The sequence below is a fragment of the Procambarus clarkii genome, chromosome 20 (assembly GCF_040958095.1).
Source record: "Procambarus clarkii isolate CNS0578487 chromosome 20, FALCON_Pclarkii_2.0, whole genome shotgun sequence".
In the NCBI taxonomy this organism is placed as follows: domain Eukaryota; kingdom Metazoa; phylum Arthropoda; class Malacostraca; order Decapoda; family Cambaridae; genus Procambarus; species Procambarus clarkii.
The window spans coordinates 29,265,331-29,280,722 of record NC_091169.1 but is presented as its reverse complement, the minus strand read 5'-3'; the positions used below and the strand labels follow the sequence as shown (position 1 = coordinate 29,280,722).

Below are 15,392 nucleotides of genomic sequence, written 5' to 3'. Positions count from 1 at the left end.
GCTGAGATACCAATCCTATTATATAAAAAAAATCATGTTTTTTGTCCCCGGAAATATCATTGTTCTCTGCAAAAAATCACTTGAACTCCGAGCCTCTTCTGATGTTCTCCTAGAGTGATCCCAGTCTACAAAAGTGGTGATCTCACTAAAATTTCCTGCCCGAAACGCTCTGCGTAATAGTGGCTTTAGGCATTGTATGTACTAGCTCTATCTATAAATCTATCAATTTTTGTATCACCTCTTGTATGTATGTACTTTACCTGAATAAACATTTGAATTTGAATTTTGAAAATCAACGATATTAGGCCAATATCAATTCTGCTCGCCTTGTTCAAAATATTCGAAAAACTAATGTGTAAACAGCTTAATTAACTCCTACTTAGCTAAACATAATCTACTTAGTTCTTGCCTATAAGGCTTCAGACGCCAAAAAGCACCAGCGACACTAATGAATGTGCTTGACTTAATGCATGAAGCTCTTGACGAAAATGAGAATCACTGAAACACTTTTTTAGTGTTAATGTTTTTAACAAGTGGAGTAGGTTAGACGTAGAAGTCGTTAAAGCGAATTCGATTCAAAGTTTTAACTGTAAATATGATAAAGCGTGAGAAATAAGTCATTGCATTAATCTCAGTACGCTCGGAAGGCTGGGCTAGGAGCCTGCCTACCTGGATCCTGCAAGTACATCTAGATGAGTACACACAAGCATATACACACGCATATACATATGCATATGCATACGCACACCCACCTAGCACCCTCACCCTGTGTGAAGAACTGCTATTTAATGAACATTGATGAGAGAGCCTCATTTGAATTTCAAATTACAAAAATAATTATCTGCACGTTAAATAAAGTACCATCCACTTCACACTGCCCTCCCTTCTCCCTGGCGTGAAGAGACGGGTAACTAACCTGATGCGCCCGACGACATATTTTTCGAATATGGCCAGCGGCCTCCCTGGCCTTCACGAGGGCCGCCTTCATCGTCTTGTCCCGCAAGCACGTAACTGTCACCTGCAGGACCTGCGGCAGGTGGACGGGTGGAGAGATAAAGAGCTGCATGGGTGGATAGATAAGCGGGTGGACTCTTAGACTCTTACGACGAATAGATTGGCTGATGTACAGACAAACAGATGGGCAAGAACATCTATGCTGGAGGTCTTAATGCAAATGATAACTAGAATATGTGCATCAGATTTAAATAAAATATTTGGCATGTAAGAGATTAATGACTACGGAAAAACTACAAAAATATATATATATGGGTAGAAGCAAGACCCTTGTGGCAAACACACACCCGGTACACTGCTTGCCTACGCCACCCTCTAGCCGCGGCCGACGCTCCCTCCAAGTGGTTTCCAATCCAATAACTAGCCAGATAAAATGGTGTTTAACTTCAATGAGCAAGTGACGCGCATATCCTACACGCTACACGTGTCCGCTGATATATGACACCTAATGTGGACGAACCTTATTACTATACGACTGGCGCAGCTGCAAGGGGTGTTGGGAGGGTGTTTTTTATTATTATTATTATTATTATTATTATTATTATTATTATTATTATTATTATTATTATTATTATTATTATTATTATTTTCTACCACAGACGTGGCCACACATTTACAATGCTAAACAGCATATATACATTTTCTTCTGTCCTCCATGGACAGGGTGAGAGATTTGTCAAACATACAGTTCAGAGATTTATTGAACAACCACAGAAGGTGATCGTAGTGCTTTTAAAATGTTAGGCTCAGCTTCATACGTAAATAGGTGTGTTTGTGGTGGTGTTGGGGAGGGTGTGTTGGTGATGGAGGGGTGTGTTGGTGGTGGAGAGGTGTTGGGGAGGGTGTGTTGGTAGTGGAGGGGTGTTGGGGAGGGTGTGTTGGTGGTGGAGACGTGTTGGGGAGGGTGTCTTGGTGACGGAGAGGTGTTGGGGAGGGTGTGTTGGTGGTGGAGGGGTGTTGGGGAGGGTGTGTTGGTGGTGGAGAGGTGTTGGGGAGGGTGTGTTGGTGGTGGAGGGGTGTTGGGGAGGGTGTGTTGGTGGTGGAGAGGTGTTGGGGAGGGTGTGTTGGTGGTGGAGAGGTGTTGGGGAGGGTGTGTTGGTGGTGGAGGGGTGTTGGGGAGAGTGTCTTGGTGGTGGAGAGGTGTTGGGGAGGGTGTCTTGGTGGTGGTGGAGAGGGTGTCTTGGTGGTGGAGAGGTGTTGGGGAGGGTGTGTTGGTGGTGGAGAGGTGTTGGGGAGGGTGTGTTGGTGGTGGAGGGGTGTTGGGGAGGGTGTGTTGGTGGTGGAGGGGTGTTGGGGAGGGTGTGTTGGTGGTGGAGGGGTGTTGGGGAGGGTGTGTTGGTGGTGGAGGGGTGTTGGGGAGGGTGTGTTGGTGGTGGAGGGGTGTTGGGGAGGGTGTCTTGGTGGTGGAGAGGTGTTGGGGATGGTGTCTTGGTGGTGGAGGGGTGGTGGAGAGGGTGTGTTGGTGGTGGAGAGGTGTTGGGGAGGGTGTGTTGGTGGTGGAGAGGTGTTGGGGAGGGTGTCTTGGTGGTGGAGGGGTGGTGGAGAGGGTGTGTTGGTGGTGGAGAGGTGTTGGGGAGGGTGTGTTGGTGGTGGAGAGGTGTTGGGGAGGGTGTCTTGGTGGAGGAGGGGTGTTGGGGAGGGTGTGTTGGTGGTGGAGGGGTGTTGGGGAGGGTGTGTTGGTGGTGGAGAGGTGTTGGGGAGGGTGTGTTGGTGGTGGAGGAGTGTTGGGGAGGGTGTCTTGGTAGTGGAGGGGTGTTGGGGAGGGTGTGTTGGTGGTGGAGGAGTGTTGGGGAGGGTGTCTTGGTAGTGGAGGGGTGTTGGGGAGGGTGTGTTGACTAAAGTATATTTCCTCTAAATACAGAACAGACATCAACGAACTTTGCATCCACTGTCATGTGCCAGAAATATTAGACCACTACCTTCCTCACTGTTTGCGACATAATAGTGCCAGAGTGAACTTCAAACAAGTGTTTATATCGCCCTTAAAATAACTTTTACTATCGAGCATATGCTTGGAGGAGCTGACCTCTCTTTACATGTAAAATATCAAATAGTTAAAGCACTGGCTAAATATCTCCAGTCGACCAACAAATTGGGCCACATTTGACCCGTGTCACATTGTACCTGGCGCCACCTGCATCCTAACACAGAAAACAATGCCTCGTCGCAGCACCAAGGATCAGCTGACGCCATAAACACAACACCCCGGCCTACAGTGCGGCAAGTCTCCCTCTAACACACACACCTCTGTTTAGTCCCCGCTCCTCTGTCTCCTTCACAACACAACACATACTCTTCAAACCGTGTCCTCAATACTGACGCGCCACGGTGACGCGTCTCCCAATATTAGTATTGGTGCAGTCATTGAGAGGAAAAAGCCTTCATACAAACGGCAAATACCATCAAGAAGAAGAGATATTTGGTGGCTTGTCTGAACACTCTTGTGTTGCCAGGTAAGTCGGGTAGAGGCGGGGTGCGAAGATTAGAATTAGATGGCGGAAAATATATATAAATCGAGTCATAGCAACCCAATACCTATTCCCTGATAAACACATTGTTCCCTGATAATGTACGTATACATTAACTGTCGAGCAATTGGTGACTTCCAGATTCTGTAACTTTTTTCTCTCTGAATTTACCTTAGGGCCACCATCTCTAATGGCCTCGTCGGGGGGACAGGAGGTCAGTGGCTTGTCAAAGGCTACCCCATTGTCCCTAGCATTTTACGGCATCTTGCTCACCTTACGCTGGCCGGGGATGGGGTCCATGTGACAGAACTCGACACCATAGTTGAAGAAGCAGGCCTGGTAGCCAAGGCAGGCCTTTAAGGTGGGACACTTGCTGGACCCCTTCTCCTCGTCGCTATCTACACCATCCTCCACCTTCACCAGCCAGTGGGCGTAGGGCACGTCCAGCGCCGCCTCAGGGTGGGCTCTGATGATGTCCTCGCCCGTCCGGAGCAGCAGTCGGAGCTACGGCAGGCAGGGAAGAACGTGGATGACAGTAACAAGACGATATAAGGGGTAAAGACAAAATGAGCTGTGTTTTGGTGGCTGTGGTGGTGTTATGGTGGCTGTGGTGGTGTTATGGTGGCTGTGATTGTGTTATGGCGGTGGTGGTGTTATGGTGGCTGTGGTGGTGTTATGGTGGCGATGGTGGTGTCGTTATGACGGTGGTGGTGTTATGGTGGCTGTGGTTGTGTAATGGCGGTGGTGGTGTTATGGTTTCGGTGGCGGTGGTTGTGGTGTTATGGTTTCGGTGGCGGTGGTTGTGGTGTTCTGAGGGTGGTTGTGGTGTCGTTCTGACGGTGGTGGTGTTATGTTGGCTGTGGTTGTGATATGGTAGCTGCGGTGATGATGATAGTGGTGGTGGTGTTACGGTGGTTGTGGCTGTGGTGGTGTCATGGTACGGATGGTGATATATATATATATATATATATATATATATATATATATATATATATATATATATATATATATATATATATATACCGAAGTAGGAAGCACCTAGGTGTAAATAACTTTTTTTTTTTTCCACAAGATTTTCGTGGAATATCTTGAGAACGCCTGACTCTCACCTTCACCCCCGTCCCCCACCTTCCCATTCACACCCACTGCCCACTTTCACATACCAAATCCCCAACTCCCCAACCTACATTTACCCTCTCACACGAACCACCAACTCCCACCCCCAACACCTTGGAAGAGGTGAGGATAATTTACATTTTATAATTATAAATTATTATCTCTTGCATTGTGAGATATGCAGGCACAGGAGACCTGGGATATCTCATTGAGGTAGCCTTTGACTATATATAAATATATAAACATTCAAGCTGAAGCTATAAAAATTCATTATTATTATTATTATTATTATTATTATTATTATTATTCCACACACACAGAAATCACAATAACGTGATATATTAAATGAACAAATCCACAAGGGCCTTGATGAGGGTTCGAACCTATGCGATGGATGTTCCGAGACGCGCTCTAGTCAACTGTGCCACGACATGATTAAAAAATCGCAACCTGGAGTACTAAAAGTCCCAACGAGGATCTTGAGGCTTCCACTGAAGCCTAACCGGGGTTTCACATAATTCCCCCATGAGCGTGGGATCTGTCAACCCAAAGTAGACAATAGTATCTACTTACTGCAACCTTGTGGATTTGTTCATTATTATTATTGTCATTATTATTAAAAATATTAGCAGCAGTAGTATTTATATTTAAAAAAAACACGAATTATGTTTTAATGATGTCACTGCCACTTTTGACCCAGGTTTTTGCAAAATTACAGAAACGAACACGGTCTTCAACCTGGGAGGGGAGGATGAGGGGGGAGGGGGGACAGACAAGGGGTCAGATGAGCAAGTAATGAGACGGGAGACGACTGGACACTTGCGACGGGAGGCGGCCATTGGACACCTGTGCTGGGGGAGTGAGCGGACCAGCCGCCAGGCAGGCGAGACGGTAAAGTTCGAAATTATTAACTCACTAGAGTTGGTAGACTATCATCATCCATCAGGATTAATTCCCATAAGTGAAAAACTACTATCATTCATTATGATACATTACCATTATGGTAAACTATTATCATTCATCATGATATATTATTACAATCGTGGTAAACAACTATCACTTATCATGATATATTATCATCGTGGTAAACTATAATTTATCATGATATATTTCCATCGTGGTAAACTATCACTTATCATGATATATCACTATCGTGGTAAACTATTATCATTCATCATGATACATTACCATCATGTTATACAGTACTACTATCACCCATCATGATATATTACAATCGTGTTATACTATCACCCATCGTGGTATACTATCACCTGTCATGGTATACTACTATCAATCATCATGATATATTACCATCATCGTGTACTAATATAATCCATCATGGTATATTAGCATGGCAGCCAATAAAGTACCACACACATATATCCTCGTTATTTTTCAGTGTTCTGTGTTGCATGTCACTGAAGGCCAACATACAATGTTATTAGACGTGACACACAATACAAGTGATGTGAAATAGGCTAAGCTTAATAGTTAAGCTGTATCAGGAAAAATACCTTTAAATAGGATCTTATTGCCTCTTAATTATCATTCAATAGCTATTTATTGTGTCTATTGTATCAACAATACTGCCTATTGTATCTACAGTATACTTATAAAAGAGAATATTTATTTAAGGTTGGAGCAGATACTTGGGGCGAGCCTCATCAAATTTTTGCAAGGTGACTATAGTCGTCCTCGAAGCCTCGCTGCTAAGGCAACCATTATTACATTGAGTTACATGGCATGTGTGGTGTATATCCCTCGTCTTTTGCATTATGAAATATCGGAATAGAAACTTATTTAGCTGATGATAAATAGTTACATACAGTAGCTTTCACATTGCGCAATAACCTGTCTGAATATTCCTTGTTGGACTCACGTCTTACTCACTTGACTGTATTTCCAACTGTAATTTTGTAATAACAAGCATTTAAATGCATTGATTTTATTTGTTTCACTTTATTATCATTGTATTTGTAATTTAATGTATTTAATTTAATGTTGTAATGTGAATTTGAAATCTGTTATATTTTTTACATGTCCAATTATCTTCTCCAAGTACACGTTAAAATTTTCTCTTCCCCCATAATATATCGGTTTTACGATTACCCCAATTACAACGTATCATTAGTAAAACTTAGCTTGTCAATATTTTCTTTATCTTGAATAACATGTCAATTTATGACTACAGCTATATTGTTCGAGATGTTGTTACATGTCTGGCGTCAGTATTAACATTACTAAGTACTAGATTATTGGAATTATTGATGTAAATATTGTAAAAACTGTGTGTATTGCTGTGAATCTTTACATCGTTAGAATACGTCACAGACTGATGTACTAAATTGTCTGAACCTAACCTAACATAGAACCCACGAATACATCACGTCATAGACATCATTGACATCACGTCAATTGACATATATTGACATCACGTCAATTTAGCAAGTTGCTGTAATTTTTAGTATACATCAGTTTTTTTGGCCTTAACGGGAATTATACGTCAAAATGCGGTGTAGTATTCAAGAGACGGGTTGTTCTGAAACGCGTCTAATGAAGGAAGTAAAGTGCAGAGAGGATTTAAGAGAGAATATATATAAAACTATAATTCTTCACTAAATCTTTCTTCCTTTCTTCCCTTTTTTTCGCTTCTCTTCCCTTCCTCTCGCATCTCTTCCCTTCCTCCCATCTTTCTTCCCTTCCTCCCACCTCTCTTCCCTTCTTCCCACCTCTCTTCCCTTCTTCCCGCCTCTCTTCCCTTTCTCCCGCCTCTCTTCCCTTCTTCCCATCTGTCTTCCTCCCGCCTTTCTCCCTACCTCCCTCGTCTGGACCTCACCTTGGCAATAGCGAAGTCTTTAGGACAGAGGAGTGCGGTGCGCGGGTGGACCTCCTGGAGCACATACTCCCGCACCACCAGGTCCCCGGCCACGGCCTGATGGTAGCGGTGCTCCCACTGCTCTGGGATGCCGGAGTACCAGTCCTCCGCCGCCTCTCCAGCCACCACACTCACCAGCAGGGCCGCCACCGCCGTCGTCGCCCCTACAGTTACCGCAGCCTTCATCATCGGTGTTGTTGCCTCTGCCATGTTCAGAAATAAGGGCTTTACGGGAGGGGGAGAATAATATGGTCTATTTTTTGTTTAAGTTTTATTTCTTCAGGTGCTCACTGAGGAAACACTACAGATTGAAGTCCATAATAATTTTTAGGTGTTTAGAAAGGGAAATATCATCTAGGGTGGACAGAGCAGCAGAAGAGAGGAAAATCATAGACAAAATAGTAGGATTAGGAGAAGGCCTCAATTTAAAGGAAAATGTCGGTGATTTTAGGAGGATAGGAAAATATGAGAAAGACAAGAACCGCCCCTTAAGGGTGACATTTAATTGAGTGAAACAAATAACGGAAGTACTTAGAAATGCCATGAAATTACAGAGTAATGAAGATGGCAAACTTTGGTCAATAAGACAAGACCTCTCAAAGGAAGACAGAGAAAAGCTGAAAACAAAGCTTGTTGAAGCAAAACGTCTAAATGGGAATATAAATGAAGACGATTTTTTTTTTTTACAAAGTGTTAGGTACTGGAAAGCTAGTGAAATGGTACATCAAAACAAAGCAACAAAATCATTAGAGGAAGGGGGAGTAAAGGACAAAGGGAAAGAGAACATGTTCCTAAAAATTATATATACCAACATAGATGGAGTGAGATAAAAAATACTGGAACTAAGAGATATAATTCAGTTTAAGGTCCCAGATATTGTCACATTAACAGAGACGAAACTTGAAGAAAATATTTTAAATGTGGTTGTATTCCCAAGGGGCTACTCAGTTTGGAGACGTGCCAGGAAAATTAAGAAAGGGGGAAGGAGTGGCTGTGCTGGTGAAATATCACCTGAAGGTAAGAGAGTTAATAATTGAAAACCCTCAAGAAGTTGACACATTGGCATTGCAGGTCTGAAATCAGGATGATACATTGATAATCGTAAATTCCTACAGCCCACCAGCAAGCAACACGTGAACAAAGGAGGAACTGGATTACAAATGAGAGAGACTCATACTGGTCATGAGAGAGATTGTAGTAAGGCCTGATAGAGATAAGTCACGATTGTTGGTACTGGGGGACTTCAACTTGAAAGCATTAGATTGGGAGGCCCACGAAGCAAGAATGGAGAGCATTTGGACAGGCAGGTTTGTACTCCTCATTCTGGAGACATTCATGAATCAACACGTCAAGCAGGCCACAAGAATGAGGGAAGATGTTCCATCAATACTGGATGTAATATTCACCAGGAAAGAGAGTGATCATGTCCTGTTGGAAATTAAATATGCTTTGCCATATAATCTGGAAAAGAGTGGGGACATTCAAACAGTTGATAAACTCGATTTCAACAGAGGACACTATGGGGAACTTAGAAAATTCTTTAATGAGTTTAATTGGACAGACTTGTTGCTAGGCAAGGAAGTAAATGAGATGTATGCCAAATTTTGAGAAATACACGATGAAGGCACACAAACATTCATACCAATACAGAGGTGCAGGAACAGAAAACGGGATTGGTTCAACAGAAATTGTGAGAGGGCCAGAGAGGAAAAGGCAAGAAAATGGGTTCAATATCGGAAGAGGCCTAATCCACAAACATACCAGCACTACAGGAAGGACTGGAGTTTTTAAGAAATGGAAATTCCGGGCTGTGAAGGATTAAGAGATTACATAACAGGACCTATGACAATGGGTGGACCTAATATAATAGTAGCAGTCATTTACAACCTTCCACTAAATGACAGAAGACCCAGACAGGAGTTCGATAAGAACAACATGGCAACTATTAATATAATAGAGAAAGCAGCTTCAGTTGCTTGCAGGAATGGATCCAGACTCTTAATCATTAGCGACTTCAACCATGGAAAGATAGACTGGGAAAATGGGAAACGACATGGAGGTGCAGACACATGGAGAGCTAAACTCTTTAAAGTGGCAACAAGAATCTTTCTCAGTCAACATGTGAAGGGACCCACAAGAATGAGAGGCAATGACGAACCAGCTAGACTCGACCTAATATTCACCTTGAATGAGTCAGAAATAAGGGAGGTCAAATTTTCAGCCCCCATGGGAATGAATGACCACAGTGTATTGACTTTTGAGAATCTTGTGGAGGTAGGGATAACCTATCGAAGGAAGGAATCGGAAAGGAAAAGGTTAAATTACCGAAGAGGAAAATATGACGAGATGAGGGACCTAATGAGAATACCATGGGAAACAGAACTCAGAGAAAAGACTGTACAGGATATGATGGACTATGTCATCCAGAAGTGCCAGGAAGCTGCAGACAGGTTTATCCGGGGCCAAAAGGAGAAAAATGAAAAGCAACAGAAGAATCTATAGTTCAGTCAGGAATGTAAGGTAGCGAAACAATTGAGTACAAGAACATGGATAAACTACAGGAATAACAGCACACCAGTGAGCAGGGAAAGATACCAGAGGGTCAGGAATGAGTACCTCAGAGTGAGGAGAGAAGCAGAGAGACAGTATGTAAATGATATTATGAATAAAGCCAAGACCCAACCAAAACTGTTCCACAGCCACATCAGGAAGAAAACAGCAGTGATGAAACTGAGAAAAAGGGGAGAACAGATACACAAAGAACGACAAGGAGGTGTGTGAAGAACTCAACAAGAGATTGCAGGAGGTCTTCACAAAAGAGCAAGGAGAAGCCCCTGTACTAAAAGAGGCGGCGGCAAACCAAGCAACCTTGAAGGAATTTGAGCTCACCAGTGATGAGTTTAAAAGGAATCTGTTGGGGCTGAATGTGACGAAGGCTGTTGGGCCTAACAGAATCTCATCGTGGATATTAAAAGAAAGTGCAGAAGCACTAAGTGTGCCACTCTCTATGGTGTATAACAGGTCACTGGAAACAGGAGACCTACCGGAAAGCTGGAAGAGCGCTTATATAGTCCCAATATAGGAAAAAGGACGACAGGAAAGAGGCCAATCTCCCTAACTTGTATACCATGCCAGGTGATGGAGAAGATTGTGAGAAAAAGGCTCGTAGAACATCTGGAGGAAAATAGCTTTGTAACACACCACCAGCATGAGTTTAGGGATGGTAAATCGTGCCTCACAAGCTTAATAGAATTCTATGACCAGGTGACAAAAATTAGGCAAGAAAGAGAAAGGTGGAAAGACTGCATTTTCTTGGACTGTCAGAAATCCAAGAAAATGTCTTTGACACAGTACCCCATAAAAGGCTGTTACAAAAGTTGGAGAAACAGGAAGGAGTAAAATGTAAGGGGCTCCAGTGGATAAGGTAGTGTGTAAGGAACAGGAAACAGCGAGTAACTGTGAGGGGAAAGAAGAGTGGCGAGATGTCACAAGCGCAGTCCCACAAGGCTCTGTACTTAGACCCATTCTGTTTCTGATATATGTAAACGATCTTCCAGAGGGTATAGACTCGTTCCTCCCAATGTTTGCTGAAGCAAAAATTATGAGAAGAATCAAGGAAGATGAAGATAGTCAGTGACTACAGGACGACCTGGACAACTGGAGGAATGGTCTAGAAAATGGATACTAAAGTTTATCTAAGGAAAGAGTAAAGTAAGGAAATTAGGCGAAGGGAGCAGGAAGTTGAACACAATGTACCATCTGGGAGGTGAAATCCTGCAAGAGTCAAATAGAGAGAAAGATCTGGTGATTGATATCACACCGAACCTGTCCCCAGAAGCCCACATCAAAAGGATATCATCAGCGGCATATGCTAGGTTGGCCAACATAAGAACTACATTTAAAAACTTGTGTAAGGAATTGTTCAGTACCTTGTATATCACTTATGTCAGACAAATCCTGAAATATGCAGCTCTAGCCTGGAGTCCATACCTAAACACAAGACAAAATTAGAGAAGATTCAGAGGTATGCCACCAGACTCGACCCAGAACTGAGAGGTATGAGCTACGAGGAAAGGCTAAGGAAGCTGAACCTCATGTCCCTGGAACACAGAAGAGTCAGGGGAAACATGATAACCACCTACAAAATTCTCAGGGGAATTAACAGGATGAACAAATACAAACTATTTAACATGGGTGAAACACGAACAAGGGGGCACAGGTGGAAACTTAGTACCCAAAGGAGCCACAGAGACAATAGAAAGAATTTTTTCAGGGTCAGAGTAGTTAATAGATGGAATGAATTAGGCAATGATGTGGTGGAGGCTGACTTCATACACAGTTTCAAATGTAAATATGATAGAGCCCAATAAGCTTCAGAATCTGTACACCAGTTGATTGACAGTTGAGAGGCGGGACCAAAGAGCCAAAGCTCAACCCCAGCAAGCACAACTAGGTGAGAACAATTAGGTGAGTACTACCACAATGGTTCACTACCACACTGGTACACCACCACACTGGTACACTACCACACTGGTACACTACCACACTGGTACACTACCACACTGATAAACTACCACACTGATACACTACCACACTGGTACACTACCACACTGGTACACTACCACACTGGTACACTACCACACTGATACACCACCACACTGATACACTACCACACTGATACACTACCACACTGATACACCACCACACTGATACACCACCACACTGATACACCACCACACTGATACACCACCACACTGATACACTACCACACTGATACACCACCACACTGATACACCACCACACTGATACACTACCACAATGGTTCACTACCACACTGGTACACCACCACACTGGTACACTACCACACTGATACACTACCACACTGGTACACTACCACACTGATACACTACCACACTGGTACACTACCACACTGGTACACTACCACACTGGTACACTACCACAATGGTACACTACCACAATGGTACACCACCACACTGATACACTACCACACTGATACACCACCACACTGATACACTACCACACTGATACACCACCACACTGATACACCACCACACTGGTACACTACCACACTGATACACTACCACACTGATACACTACCACACTGATACACTACCACACTGATACACTACCACACTGATACACCACCACACTGATACACCACCACACTGATACACCACCACACTGATACATCACCACACTGATACACCACCACACTGATACACCACCACACTGATACATCACCACACTGGTACACTACCACACTGATACACCACCACACTGGTACACCACCACACTGATACACCACCACACTGGTACACTACCACACTGATACACTACCACACTGATACACTACCACACTGGTACACTACCACACTGATACACCACCACACTGATACACCACCACACTGATACATCACCACACTGATACACCACCACACTGATACACCACCACACTGATACACTACCACACTGATACACCACCACACTGATACATCACCACACTGGTACACTACCACACTGATACACCACCACACTGGTACACCACCACACTGATACACCACCACACTGGTACACTACCACACTGATACACTACCACACTGGTACACTACCACACTGATACACTACCACACTGATACACTACCACACTGATACACCACCACACTGATACACCACCACACTGATACACTACCACACTGATACACTACCACACTGATACACCACCACACTGGTACACTACCACACTGATACACTACCACACTGATACACCACCACACTGATACACTACCACACTGATACACTACCACACTGATACACCACCACACTGATACACCACCACACTGATACACCACCACACTGATACATCACCACACTGGTACACTACCACACTGATACACTACCACACTGGTACACTACCACACTGATACACTACCACACTGATACACTACCACACTGATACACCACCACACTGATACACCACCACACTGATACACTACCACACTGATACACCACCACACTGATACACTACCACACTGATACACTACCACATCACGACTACTCGCTAAATACTTAACATCATATCACCTGTGGAAAGTCAAGCCTCATAACTCCCTCACAAAATTATAAACGTCTCCTCCCCCACCCATGGTCAACCTTCCCCCCCCCTCATCCCTAACAACCCTCCCCCCTCACATCCCTCTCCCTCACTCCCCCCACATCTCCCCCCCTCTCATCCCTCCCCCTCACCCCCCCCCCACATCTCCCTTCCCCCTCACATGCAGGTATCCATTACTTCTCTTCCCCACCACCTGGTTCCCCAATAACTCACTGTAGTACTTTCCACGTGTAGCCTGTATGAATGTATATGTCAACCCCCTTCCCAATCTCCCCCTTCCCCATCTCCCCCTACCCTTCTCCCCCTACCCCATCTCCCTCTGCCCCATCTCTCCCTACCCAATATCTCACCCCCCCCCCTCCGGGTCTTCATCCAGGCACTGATTAAAAATACGATTTTATTCACTGTGCCAGAGAGGAGGAGGAGAAGCGGGACAACTGGAGTAGAAGGACTGGTAGAAGAGCAGGTGGGAAGAGGAAGAGGCACAAGGAGGGGGAAGAAGCGGGGTACTGAGGGGGTGGAGGGGCAGGGAGGGAGATAGAGGAGCAGGGAGGGAGGTAGAGGAGCAGGGAGGGAGGTAGAGGAGCAGGGAGGGAGGTAGAGGAGCAGGGAGGGAGGTAGAGGAGCAGGGAGGGAGGTAGAAGAGCAGGGAGGGATGTAGAGAGGCAGGGAGGGAGGTAGAGGAGCAGGGAAGTCGGTAGAGGAGCAGGGAGGGAGGTAGAGGAGCAGGGAGGGAGGTAGAGGAGCAGGGAGGGAGGTAGAGGAGCAGGGAGGGGGTAGAGGAGCAGGAAGGGAGGTAGAGAAGCAGGGAGGGAGGTAGAGGAGCAGGGAGGGAGGTAGAGGAGCAGGGAGGAAGGTAGAGGAGCAGGGAGGGGGTAGAGGAGCAGGAAGGGAGGTAGAGAAGCAGGGAGGGAGGTAGAGGAACAGGGAGGGAGGTAGAGGAGCAGGGAGGGAGGTAGAGGAGCAGGGAGGGGGTAGAGGAGCAGGGAGGGAGGTAGAGGAGCAGGGAGGGAGGTAGAGGAACAGGGAGGGAGGTAGAGGAGCAGGGAGGGAGGTAGAGGAGCAGGGAGGGAGGTAGAGGAGCAGGGAGGGGGTAGAGGAGCAGGAAGGGAGGTAGAGAAGCAGGGAGGGAGGTAGAGGAACAGGGAGGGAGGTAGAGGAGCAGGGAGGGAGGTAGAGGAGCAGGGAGGGGGTAGAGGAGCAGGGAGGGAGGTAGAGGAGCAGGGAGGGGGTAGAGGAGCAGCAGGTGTTCAGGCAAGGCCACAGATTAGTCAATCAAAGCTGCATGTTGCTTAACTTTTAATTAATAAAAAAGTGTAAATAATAATAATTTAATTATAAATCCGTCCGTTTTAACTTGAACAAATATTTCCGAAATCAGGAACCTAATAAGAATTAAATCTCACATAGTTATAAAGGGAAACTTGTTTGTGGTTCATCTTATGAGATCCCATAGATAGGAGAGAAAACCAATTAGGCTCAGAGGGTCCTCCAGCCCAGCTACTGATGACATTTTCTAAGATGCAAGTCACGACAGTTGTCTGGATCCCTGGTACTTATTTACTGCTAGGGGGGGGAAGGGGAACAGAGGCATCAGATCAAAGGAAACGCGCTAAAGCGTCTCTGTCCCACTACGGGGATCGAACCTGGGGTCCTTGGGTTGTGATCTACCACGTGACCAATGCGCTACTGGACTCATATATAATTGGATATATGGGTCAAATCGTATACAGGCGTTTCGACAAAGCTCGGTTTTCAAAGCCGTATATATCGAAAGGCATATTGT

General features: G+C 45.0%; 1 protein-coding gene across 1 annotated transcript in view; it reads right to left on the bottom strand.

Moving 5' to 3' along the window:
- LOC138366644 (uncharacterized) overlaps positions 1 to 7,671 on the bottom strand; it is a 33,049-nt gene extending 25,378 nt beyond the window's left edge. Inside the window, exons 1-3 of the mRNA XM_069327832.1 lie at positions 7,435 to 7,671; positions 3,756 to 3,986; positions 917 to 1,027 (exon numbers count right to left, since the gene is read on the bottom strand). Coding sequence (XP_069183933.1) covers positions 917 to 1,027; positions 3,756 to 3,986; positions 7,435 to 7,662 — 570 coding nt within the window. The 5' untranslated portion in view covers positions 7,663 to 7,671. The remainder of the gene's footprint in view (positions 1 to 916; positions 1,028 to 3,755; positions 3,987 to 7,434) is intronic.
- Positions 7,672 to 15,392: the final 7,721 nt, after the last annotated feature.